Source organism: Lithobates pipiens, unplaced genomic scaffold, assembly GCF_037356315.1.
Source record: "Lithobates pipiens isolate NorthernLeopardFrog02 unplaced genomic scaffold, aLitPip1_a1.2 Scaffold_1, whole genome shotgun sequence".
NCBI lineage: Eukaryota > Metazoa > Chordata > Amphibia > Anura > Ranidae > Lithobates > Lithobates pipiens.
This window is the reverse complement of record NW_027507685.1, coordinates 123,573,469-123,586,876: the sequence shown is the minus strand read 5'-3', so window position 1 is coordinate 123,586,876 and position 13,408 is coordinate 123,573,469. Positions and strand designations below refer to the sequence as shown.

The 13,408-nt window shown below is 40.0% G+C and overlaps 1 protein-coding gene across 4 annotated transcripts in view; it reads left to right on the top strand.

The window, feature by feature from the left end:
* The window catches only part of LOC143974432 (multidrug and toxin extrusion protein 1-like), a 167,902-nt gene that overhangs the window by 117,710 nt on the left and 36,784 nt on the right, over window positions 1-13,408 (top strand). For all 4 annotated transcript variants that reach the window (XM_077475843.1, XM_077475824.1, XM_077475815.1 and 1 more), the window contains 3 exons: window positions 1,373-1,486; window positions 4,458-4,525; window positions 10,896-11,004. In XM_077475843.1, coding sequence (XP_077331969.1) covers window positions 1,373-1,486; window positions 4,458-4,525; window positions 10,896-11,004 — 291 coding nt within the window. The remainder of the gene's footprint in view (window positions 1-1,372; window positions 1,487-4,457; window positions 4,526-10,895; window positions 11,005-13,408) is intronic.

Here is a 13,408-nt window from a genome sequence, read left to right as displayed (position 1 = left end):
AAACCGCAAATTTGCCTTCCCTTTTGACATATATTATCACTTTATTTTTAGTTATATAAATTATAGCTATATAAATGTGAAAACTGGAAATTACTTCAAAATCCTAAAATGGATATGAAATGGGAGGTGTTCATTTTTACAGCATTTTGGGACCCTTAGCCCTTGTACACACGGTCGGATATTCCGATGGACAATGTCCGATAGGGCCGCGTTGTCGGATAATCCGACAGTGTGTGGGCTCCATCGGACTGTTTCCGTCAGAGTATCCGACGGACCAAGTTTTCCAGCTGGGCTATAAAATTTTCCGACAACATGATCTGATCGGACTTTGTCCGATCATGTGTAGAGAATTCCGATCGGACAAAGTGTCACGCATGCTCAGATCAAATTCCTAGACCAAAGCTATTGGGTACTAGCCTGAACGTAGTCCCATCGTAACGAAATTACGTCATCACGTTCTGAATGATCGGATTTTCCGACAACTTTGTCCGACCGTGTGTATGCAACAGTTTCGGACAAAATCCGTCAGACAAAATCCAACGGATTTGGTTGTCAGAATGTCCAACCGTGTCTACAAGGGCTTATTGGTTTGCATTATTTTCCGGGGTAAAAGTATTAGGTCAGTAGAATGGGAGAGTTTGTTATTACTAGTTGTTCAAGACAACAAAAGGAGGATTACCTTCCAGGATTAAGGGACCTTGGAGGCATTGTAATTAAACTAAAAACACAATTAAGTAAAACAATGTTTATTTGATCCCATTAAAACAGACTGCGGGATAATGCATGGTCACCACATATAAATTACAAATAATAATAAAAAAACATATAAATTACAAATAATAAATACAAAAATGAATACAAATGTGTAGATGAACCAAATGTTGCTGTATCCTGCCTATTAGTGTCGGTATGTCAAATGCTGTGGTAAGCCTAAGCAGTTATACCATATCATCTGTTTTATCTAAATTGTGACAATATCTGTACTGTTGAAATGTTTTGCAACTTGTTGCGATGTCCCCCGATGAAGCAGTTGTGAACTAACCAGCGGGATACAGCAATATTTATTTAATCTACACATTTGTTTTTATTTAAATTTTTGTATTATCACGTTTGTACCTTTTTATATGTAGTGGTCACATGTTATCCCACCCTTTGTTTTAACGGGACTGAATAAATATTGTTTTACTTAATTGTGTTGTTAGTTTAAGTAGAATGCCTCTAAAGTCCCTGAATCCTGGAAGGTAATCCTCTCTATGTTGTCTTGGTAGTACTTGGGATGTGGCATGGCTCCCTGAGATATGGTAAAAAAAAAAAAAAAAAATATTTGGATTACTAGTTGTTTAATAATGTATGTTATATTAATCTTCCCCAGGATGGTCTGTGGCCTGCTTTGATGATTGGGGCTCTTTCACCCAACTTGCCATTCCTAGTATGCTTATGCTGTGTATTGAGTGGTGGACCTTTGAAATTGGGATCATACTGGCAGGTCAGTTGCAGTAACAATGATCTAATCATGCCTTGAATGTCATGTAATCACAGTGACTTGTATGGAGGAATAATAGTAAAAACACAAACTGATCTCAAATACCCATTGTAAAGTGTGGGGTTGTATAACTCAAGTGTTACACCCGCTAGTGAGTACAGTCTGCGCCAGAAAAGATCATTTAAGGGGTTGTTGGCCTACTTTTATTAAAGAAAGTTCAAACAAGGTTCCAGAAAACATAATCCATAGCTTTCCCACACAGTGGGTCTTCACCATTAACCCAAACATTAAATATCCAGCCTCCTGGCTCATTTTAGTAAAGAAATACGGTTGTTTTACAGCCTCCTGGCTTACACATACCATGCTGCTTGAGCCTTCCAGTTCAGGCCCTCGTCTGTCTCCTACAGACCATTTCCTTGTCAACCCTATCCACATAGATAGTAGCCCCTTGCTACTCTAACCCTCAGGCTTGGGTCAGGCTTTCCCAGTGCACACATACACTCTCTGGTTTCTCCCTTGCACACCTAGACTCCTCAGTAGGGTGGAGCCCAGAACCATGGTCAGGTCACTACTAATAGCCCAGCTCACACTTGGCCAATCAGTGTGCTGGCGGTTCACAAAAGTCCTAAAACTGATTTTTCTAAACCATGAAGCAACTGAAAAGCCAGTTTCCTACTAATTAAACAAATCCCCTGGAGTCCCTCAACCTGCTTGTTTGAGAATCCTGGGTTAACATCACTTCGGTGGAGCATCGTTCCGATACATCATGTAAAGTAGCCATACATTAGGCAGTTTGGTGGCTTTCATTCACATTTAGCTTCAAATTAGTTTTTTAGTTTTCAGCAGACAGGCAATCCAAACAAGGTGTGAAAATAAATTAAAAACTCAATCCCACTTGAAAAGGCATTTTCATTTAAATCACATCATGGTTTCTGTTTTATTTCTTGACACCCATCAACATTTGTGATTGTAAGCTGATTGAAAGCAACAATAATGTCCTGTGCGGCCAGCAAAGTCTTATGCCCTGTACACACGATAGGATTTTCCAATGGAAAATGTGTGATAGGACCTTGTTGTCTGAAATTCCGACCATGTGTAGGCTCCATCACACATTTTCCATAGGAATTTCCGTCACACAAAATTTGAGATCTAGTTCTCAAATTTTCCAACAACAAAATACATTGTTGGAAATTCCGATCGTGTGTACACAATTCCGTACACGCATGCTTAGAATCAAGCAGAAGAGCAGCACTGGCTATTGAACTTAATTTTTCTTGGCTCTATGTACGTGTTGTATGTCACTGCGTTCCTGACGTTCGGAATTTCCAACAAACTTTGTGTGACCGTGTGTATGCAAGGCAAATTTGAGCCAACATCCGTCAGAAAAAATCCATAGATTTTGTTGTCGGAAAATCCTATCGTATGTACAGGGCATAACTCTTCAGGATCCCAACTGTATGTTGTAATCTGATTTGTGACTACACACTTTGTAGGAGAGCTCATTAGAGAGGCTGAGAGAACCAGGACAAAAGTAAAAGCAAGCAGTCAGTTATAGTCGTTTCTAGTAGTTTCTAGGCAGTTGCGTTTAGAGGCTTTTTTTTTTTTAAACCCAAACAAATGCATTCAGAAGCTGTGTTTAGAAGCATTTTCAAATACCAAACACAGCTAAACGGTATCTGCGTTTAGGCGCGTTTTTGTCTAGTAGCGTTTTTAAAGGGAAGCATTTAATACTTTTAAGCCTGGAAAAACACACCAAAAACTCAGTTATCACTGTATAAAAGCTTGATATACCATGTGATATTCCCCCTCATCAGCCAATTATGCTGTAAATTCACATTCTCTGAGTAATTATGCAGCTGAACATACATATTAGAAATGTATCCTGTGGACATGTGTTGAGCCATCAATGGATGTGTCCAGTAGCAATGAACTCTGGTCCTCTCACGCAATTTTCTACGTCTTTGGAGCCTCAGCAAAAGCAACATCAGGAGCATTTCTTCACACATGCTCATCATGGGATCCATATTAACAAACCAACCAAAAAATAACAGATGGCTACAAGCACACTGCTTTCTCAGCTGCTACTTACATTGTTCTCTCACAGAATGGCTGAAATAGTTAATAAATGTTTTTAGTGCTGTCTAATCATTTGGGAGGGTCTCCTGAGGTTATCTTTAGTAAACGCTCCTGAACGCAAATGCAGCTAAACGTGGCTTGTAAATGCTGCTAAACATACGTTTGATGTGATGTTCCAGCGTTCAGGAGAGGTTGAGAAATGTCCCATGTACATGAAGCCTTAAATGCTCAGGCACTTTCTCCCACAAGGTGACAACTCTGTCCCTGTCTCCAACTTGTTCTCTTGAGTTGTCAATCTGTCATATAGACGTACAATGGGTACTAAAATTTTGCCATTGCAACACACATTACATACATTGTCTACTGTTGTCACCATCAGGAAACCCACCCTGGGAAATGCTGTACAGCCATAACTGTAATGTATACAGGTAGATCGGAAATGGCCTGAAAGAGCCCACAGGAGAACAGCTGCACTGAGATGTAACAAAAGGTGGAAACAAGTATTTTATTTATAATAAAGCTTTGGGCTGGAGTTCATGTTTAGGTGGTAGTCTAGTATTTTAAAATGAGAGTAAACCCTCCTATCTTTTTAGCCAAGGAAGCAGCCATCTTGGCCTCTGTTTGAAACTGTTAAATTTATGGATTTACTTCAGCTTTAAGTGCACTGCTCTATTTTCCACTGTGATGCTACCACAACTATTCCTTCAGAATCACAGGTTCAGAAAAAAATGTCCCTTGATTTTATGTTTTTATGTTTTTGTTTTTTTCAACTTGTGACCTGCAGTGCATTTCAGGTCCTACAGTCCTATCTTAGCTGGATGGTCAGGTATTGTCTATATCTGATCTATAGTGTAATGTTCACATTGCAGTGACACTGATATTCTGTGCCCCCCTATAGGGATACTCGGTGTGGAGGACCTCGGGGCTCAGTCTATTGTCTACCAAATGGCGAATATCGTCTTCATGGTAACAATCTAGTAAGGGATGTCGCAGATCTGTCAATACCTTATTATGCAGATTTCTGTTTTCTTGTGGTTGGGTAATTTATTTTTATATAGAACCCCAGCAATTTTCTTTAGTAAAGTTTTTAGCAGATATGTGCTAATTTATTTTTTTAATTGTCTATAAGTAAAAGATTATAAGCTCTTCCACCTTTTGTATGCTCCCATATACTCTATCAGAATGTAAGATTTTTCATCTTCTGTTTCTTCCCTTTCACCCTGTTAGAGTATTTCCATGTCCTGTATCCATACCCTACTACTGTAGATTGTAAGTGCCCCCACCTTCTGTATCCTCCCTTATACCCTAACAAATTGTAAGCTCTTCAACCTTTTGTATGTTCCTTTATACCCCATTAGGGTAATTAAATATTTCACCTTCTGTACCCTACCCTAATTAATTGTAGACACGTGCACTGACAAAAAATTTGTTTGCTTCCTTTTCATTTTTTTCTTAGCTTTTTTCAGAAATTTGGAAATTCAAAAAATCGTAAATTTCAGAATTTAGAATTTTCGGATTTTCAAATTTTCGGAGATTCAAAAATTCGAAAATCTGAAACAAAATCAGTAAAATTCAAAATAACTAACTATTAAGTTATAGCTATTGGAATTTCCTTTCAAATTTGGCTGTTTGTGAATGTAACGAATACAAATTTCTCTAAAGTTACGAATTATCCGAAATAACAAATGCCGTATCTAAACAAATGGAATGGAACAAATTAATAATAAATAATAATAATAAAAAGGTTTTATTATTGTTATTTATTATTATTAGATCATTACGTTCCATTCGTTTAGGTACGGGATTCGTTATTTCAGAAAAATTCGTATTTATGTTCACTAACAGCCAAATTTGAAAGGAAATTCCAATACCTATAATTTAATATGTATTAGTTATTATTTCAGATTTTTGGGTTTTCGAATTTTCAGATTTTCATGCTTTTGAATTGTCAGATTTTCGTTCTTATTCTTGGATTTCCAAATTTTCTAATTTACGAAATTTTCCAGTTTACGAAATTTTGCGTTTGTTCCTTAACTTTTTACTTTTTTTATTTGCACTAACATACAATTTTTCAGGACAAGCTTTTCTGCTTAAAAATTTGTAAATCGGTACTGCTTGGACCTTGAAGAAGGGGACATACCCCGAAAGCTTGTCCTGGAAAATTGTATGTTAGTGCAAATAAAAAAAAGTATCACGGACAGTACTCAATTTTCTCTGTCACAATTGCACTAATACGGCTACAATCACATCAAGTATGATGGAAGATACTGCATATAGCCACTTAAAGAAGCAGTTAACCAACCTGATCACAAAGGAAACACAGATCAACAGCGACATCTTCTTTCTCTCAAGATGCAAAAAGAGGAATCTCATACCACAGGGTCTCCGGATTAAAAATCCTTGTGCAAATACACTGCACTCTCCTTATGCTGAAGGACTCTGCAGACGTACCAGTGAAAGGTTAAGGAACAACCTCATTCATAAACTGTATGGTAAAAGGGAAACAATCCGGAAACACAAGCAATTGATGTTTGAAACCTCAGCACCATTGGACCATACAAGCATCAACCAAATTAAGAATGAAATCAAAACCTTACAAAGACAACTGCAAAAACTTGCCATGAACAGGAAGCAAAAAAAACTCCAAAAGCTACACCAAGAGCATACGTTTTGGATACAACCTAAACAACACAAAACAAACACAACTTCTATAACTCCTGCTATCAGCAACTGGAAACCCGATCCAGAATCTCATGGTATCCCTTGTGTAAATGCTGACTTGACAGAAAATGTGGATATAACAGAGGAGCTCGGAATCATAAATTTGTCAAATCATAAACTTTCTACACCAGAAACAACCGTCCTCTCCAAAGGCCCCACATTCTGCCCAACCACCAAATTGGATAATTTACAGGTATGGTCAGATATGGAGGAATTCTTTAGGAGACTTAAGCCGCGTACACGCGAACAAACAATCCAGTGGAAAAGTCCGGCGGACAACCCACCCGTGTGTGGGCTCCGGCGAACTTTTTTTTTTTTACCCAAAAGTCCGGCGGACTAAGAAAGTAGTTTTGCACATCAATCTGTCCACCGGACTCGCATTTCGGCGGACAATCCAGCCCTGTGTGTGCTAGTCCGGCGGACAATACGGCCGTGTGTGTGCTAGTCCGCCGTACTTTTGAAATGACCCCGACAAGGGCCTCTTCCTGACCAATGGCCAGGGTTGTCAGGAAGAGGCCCTTGTCCTCATCAACATGGGGACAAGGTGCTTTGGGGTGGGGAGGCCCCCCTTCCCCAAGGCACCCCCCCATGTTGAGGGCACGCGGCCTGGTACGGCTCAGGAGGGGGGGGGGGCGCTCGCTCGTCCCCACCCCCTTTCCTGGCCGGCCGGGTAGCGTGCTCGGATAAGGGTCTGATATGGACCTAGGGGGAACCCTCATGCTGTTTTTTCAGCATAGGGATTCCCCTTTAACTCCATACCAGGTGATGGGGGGGTGGACGGGAGGTGAGCGGGCTTTCCTCCGTGTGTGGGCGAGTCCGTTCATTTCAAAAGTACGGCGGATAGTCTGGCGGTACGGCGGATAGTCCGGCAGACTTAGTCCGCCGCAAAAGTACCATGTGTGGGCAAGTAGCTCATTCGGAAAGTCCTGTGGACAGTCCGGCGGATAGTCTGATACGTGTGTACGCGGCATAAGGCTCAAATAATATTTTCACAGTAATGAAAGGAATCCTAGGACAATAGGAGGTGACAAAAAGAAAAAGAACAGCAACTTCACACCTCCACAGGGACGCAACCCCAAACTGGTTTCCTATATTGACAGCTTCAGGCTGCGAGTCCCATCCCTGATATACACCCAGCAAAAGAAAATATTATACAACCTTTCACCACTGGAGTGAAGAGCTGTACATGAACTGCGCAATAATCAGGCCATATACAAAGTAAGAGAAACAAAAAATTTTTGTGTTGCGCTGCTGGGTTATATGTATCCAGGATGGGGGGAGGCTAATGGGAAGGGGATGGGGGGGGGGGAAAGGGGAGGAAAAAAGGGGAGGAAAAAAAAAAAAAAAAAAAGGGGGGGGGAGGTGGGATGGGGAGATAAGGGGTATATACTGTGACTTTGGTATACAGCAGTATTGGGTTTCCAATCTGATACTTTTGCAGACTGATCCACAAAATTCTGCAGTTCTTAATAAGTATGCTAGATAATAGTCAATAGTTAACTGTGCAGGTTTTGATAGAAAATAGTAAGTTATAGCCAATAGTCAATAGTAGATTGCGTAGTTATAAAAATAGTAAGTTATAGCCATAGGGAAAAGAGGATTTCTTAGCACAAGCAGGTAGGCAGCATGTTCAAGGGTAGAAGACACCTTTAGGAGATATACAAACAGAAGACGAAAAACAGCGCCAAACTAAGTGCAGTATTTCAGATCACAGGTATTTATTCATAAAGTAATAGACTCACTCTCTGTTGGAAAAGTTCAGGCAGATCACGTTTACGTGGAAGAGAAGTTTGTGGGGGACATCACAGGGCTCCCGGGGAGAAGCGGTCCTCTTAAGCTGTGGGTTCCCGTCCGGTGGCGCCGGTGGTTCCCAGCGTCTCCGGCTCGGTGTCGCAGCGTCACGGAGGTCAGCTGGTGGATTGTTCAGGGTCGCGCTGTGATGACGTTGTTGCAGGCGTTCGGAGCATGCGTGCTCCTTCATCAGGCCTGATGCAGATGCCTGTGATAAAGACCTGTGATCTGAAATACTGCACTTAGGTTGGCGCTGTTTTTTCAGTCTTCTGTCAATAATCAGGCCATAACCATCAAACCAGCAGATAAAGGGGGAGCAGTCGTTGTGATGGATACAGACAAATATATACAAGAGGGCCAGAGGCAGCTGGCAAATACTACTACAAAAAACTGGATTATGATCCGACCCAGGATTTTACTAAGCAATTAAAAGGTCTCATTGCAACAATACCAAACCTACATTCAGAACTCATCAATGCGATTCCAGATAATCCAGAAATTGGAGACTTCTACATGCTGCCCAAGATTCACAAGCCAGGAAATCCAGGCAGACCCATTATAACAGGTATTAATACACTTACCGAACATATCTCAGGCCTTGTAGAAAATATGTTAAAACCTTTAGTCATGAACACTGAGAGTTTCCTGCAAGACGCCACTGATTTTCTGAAGAAGCTTAACAATATACAACCATTACCACCAAATACACTTCTAGTCACTATAGATGTAGAATCTCTGTACAGTAACATCCCTCACAAGGATGGATGTCACAGATTCTTATCATCCTCATTAAACCACAAATACACTGCTGAGGATGTGACACAGCTCATCTAATTCATTCTTACACACAACTACTTCACTTTCAATAATGACATCTATCTCCAGTGTATGGGTACTGCTATGGGAAGCAAAATACGCAAAGGACACCCCAATATGCAAACGTATTTATGGCTGACCTGGAGGACAAATTCCTGAACAGCATACAACAAAAGCCATACAGATATTATCGCTATATTGATGATATCTTCATGATATAGACTGAAGGTGAAGAAAGTCTAAACCAATTCTTCTCATTGATCAACACTTTTCACCCATCTATCAAACTAAAAATGGATTATGCAACTACGTATTGTCAACTTCCTAGACACTACAGTATACATCAGGGATCACAAGCTTCACATGTCGATATACAGAAAACTGACTGACCGATGCAGCCATCTTCACAGTTCCAGTTTTCACCCCCAACATACTAAACGGCCATCATACACAATCAGGCCATCAGATGCCACTGAATTTGTTCAGACCCAGAAGACAGAGATAGACATTTAAGAACACTGGCAGACTCCTTCCATAAGAAAGGTTACAAAGACAAAACCATCAACAACAGCATAAGCACAGCCTTGAAAACCCAAAGATAAAATCTCCTCCAATACACAGAGAAAAAAAAACAAATAACCTAATACCTCTAGTCACCACATACAACCCAGCACTAGAAGGGATCAAAAAGATAATCAAAGATTTACAACCCATTATAACAGAGGATGAAACTCTGAAAGGAATATTCCAATAACCCCCATTATTGGCTTTCAGACAACCACCCAACCTCAGACACAAACTAATCAGCAGGAAACTTCACTCTGATTATGAAGTCACAAATAATGGAAGCAAACCCTGCAATAAAAAAAGCTACAAACTATGCAATTAGATCAAGCGATGTAAAAGTGTCACACACAAATGGGACCTTCAATATCATGGGATCTTACAACTGTACCTCCAGTAATGTGTACCTCATCCAATGCAAGAGGTGCAGCAAAGGATCTTATGTTGGTGAAACAGGACAGAAGTTGCAAGCGAGGATGAATTTGCACAGACATACCATCAAGGAACATAAAGAAGACAGTTTATGCACACCTGTGGGACATCACGTCTCACAACCGGACCACATTATAGAAGATCTCAATGTTTTAGTTCTTTCAGGAAGGGAAAACCTTTGAACTAAGAATGATAATTCTCTTTGACAAAAAATAATGGCCTGAATTTAGATATAGGTTTCCTTCCCCATTATACTAAAGTTTTATGACCCCCTCTGTGACCAGCAATCCCCCCCCCCCCCATGCACTTTATATCCTATTAGATTGTTCATTTTCCAGCCCACATCTCTCCTCCAGGCTAGAAAGCATGAGATCGTGAAAAAAAATTCACCAATCTCATGCTGTCAGCTGTGATCGTGGCTTTGTTTACATTCGGGAACCTGGGCGTGATGTCATAACATCGCGCCCAGGCCTCCGATGGCCATAGAGATGACTGGTGACCATCTGGTCACTGGAAATCTCTATGCTCGTCATCCGGCACTGGCCGATTCTTTCTCCGGGCCCCCGATGGCACGGAAGAGCCCGAAGAAGCACCGGATGGCGGTGGGAGGGGGGATGTCCCCTCCCGTCGCCTGTAAGAACAATTAAGTGGTGGAACAGCCACTATGATCATTCTTATCCGTCACAGAATCGCCGGCTGGAAAGAATGATATCTAAATGATGCCTGTAGCAGCAGCCATCATTCAGATATCCGCGCACAAATTCAAGGACATCATATGACTAAAGGCATGTGAAGCCAGTCAGAAGTAATCTTTCACTGATCTGTCCTATGGAAACTAAAATCAGGTTGCTGCACTTCACTTCATCCCTGCTGCTTCCACTGCCTTGTCAAGTCTGTGCATGAACTGCCATGCAGGAGGTTATGCTGGTATTTTTAGTTCCCCTAACCACTGTAGGATAGCTTATTAATTTGTTCTAGTAAAGATGTAACCATAGGTGCTTCCATCCTGCAGGTGCCGGTGGGCTACAGTATTGCAACCAGTGTTCGCATAGGTCACTCCCTGGGGGCTGGAGACATAGCACAAGCAAAGAAATCCATGGTTGTTGCTTTGTTAATGACAGGTAAGAAACATCGGCAATCGGTATACTTTTCTGGCTCAATTACCTCTATTTTGCAGTTCATTCTTAAAATGCATGCTACAGTATTGCACCTGTGATACCTTACTGAGCTCTCCCTGTTTATTGTAGCAGTGAGAACTCCCTGACTTTTACAGATTACATGACCAGATTCTGCCTGGCATTTGTTTTTTAATTATACTCCATTACATTTTTTGAAGATTAGATTTACGGTAAAAAGGATTTTACAGGCTTAACGGAAAGCACAGAGAAAATATAGTAAAGTGAACTATACGCATCACCCCACAATAGAGGTCCATAAAACCTGGCAGGACATAGAAAATAAGGCAGGTATGAAAAACCCTTTAAGGACATTACCTGTACTGTCCTGTGAGAAAGATGAGAGAAAAGAAGCAGAGACAAAGGAAGAGCAAAGAGTAAAGCTGGCCATACTAGTAGATTTTAAAACAAATGTTCATCCATACGCTCCTTCAAATTTTCTTATCACTGTGGTCAAAAACAAATGTCAATTTGACCCCATCAATGATTAGAAAATCAAACCATTGTTTAATCAAAAATTTGATTGCAATTCTACTAGTGTATAGTCGGGTATAGAGAAATCTGAGGAAAGGGAGCACAGCAGGTGTAAAGATGAGAAAAGGGTGGTGGGTCGAAGAGGTGAAAACACACCCAGGATGAGGAATGTATTATGGAGTAGGTTCCACCACCAACTTGATGGGGAGTGATGTGAGTGGAAGGCATACCCTGTTACAATACCATTATTATGGTATTTATATTTTATATATTCAATAATTCATATTGATGAGAAAAGTTCAGAGAACGTCCATTTAGTTCTTGTGTAAAAATTAAAAAACGTAATAATAAAATAGCAAAATATTACAAGAACAATATCAAAATGTAGAAAGCAAAAATAATAATAATGTATTATATTCTTAAGATGAAGATTGAATCAGGTTTGTGTGTGTCTGGCCTAACGGCAGATGCTGAAATACAACACTATCTCTATTCACAACATTGCAAGGGGATGGGCTAGAACAATGTTTGAAACTATTTTAAGTATAGGCTATAACTTCTAATCAAATACTACATATACTTGTGTGTGTGTATGTGTGTGTGTGTGTGTGTGTGTGTGTGTGTGTGTGTGTGTGTGTGTGTGTATGTATGTATGTATATATATATATATATATATATATATATAAAATAAACAAACTTATATTCTTAACTAAAGCATTAACTTTTACATCTTAAGAAATGTGTTGCATCTTAGGAAGTGTGAAACCCTTCATCTCATTTGCCATGAAAGGATGGTAAGAACCCAGCTCAATCTTAGTTACACATGTAGGGTCACCATAGAAATATGAAGCTTATAAAACCATCTGTTTACTTTTACAAATATAAGAGTTTATATAATTTCACTTTTTCCATAACTAAGAAGATATAAATATATATATTATATTCAACTCAATTATTCTATAAAGATCTAATCCATTCATTAATTTGTTAATATTTGTTGATAGATGAATATTACATATTAAATTAAAGAAAACTTTCTAACATATCCATCAAACGTGTAACATAGTTTCTGGGTAGGAATTACACCTTGAACAGGTGTCAGGGACTTGAGGGAAAATGGAATGCAGCCCAATGGATATTGATGCCACCTGGTAAGAATTTGAATGCTCTTTTTCTATCCAAACAGCTAGCCATGCAGAACTTATGTATCAGAATAAAACAGAGAAAATATTAACTGAGAGACTCCACCCCAATTCCATCTCCCATTCAGCTATATAATAGGGGAGCCAGGGGGCCGTGTAGGATAGCAGGGGGGTTTAGAGTGTAGAGCCTGGATGGAGAGTTCTTTCTGTTATTATGTCTTTATGTTGGGAGGACTTCTATCGTTCAGAGATTGGTAGAAATCTGAGTTGCAAATAAGTGAGCCCATGACTGGGGGAATGGGCAGAGTCTTCCAAAAGAGAGGCCAGGGGGTGCAAGTCTCTTTCCATCAGCACCATGTATATCGGAAAGAAGGTTGAATTTAAGTAGACTGGGACAGGAGTGGCCGGGAGAGACACTTCATTCATTTTAATAATGTTTCACCTGCTTCAGACTCTGAAAGTTGGCTGGGCACTACATATAATAAGGCACATATCACTGTGCTCTATAAATGTGTGTGTTTTTTTTTCTTTAATTAGTGGTAAGGCTGCGGTAAGACTTTGTAAACTGTCCCTTAGTTTCGTATAGAGTGGAAAAGGGTTATATTTGTGAAGTTTTAAATGCTGTTGAGGAGATTTCTCTTCTTTGTCTATGTTGGAAGAATGTCTGCTTACATCTTACTCTGTCCAGCAAATTTCTTTGTTTAAATTGTAAATGTTTATTTCTTCTGTACCTG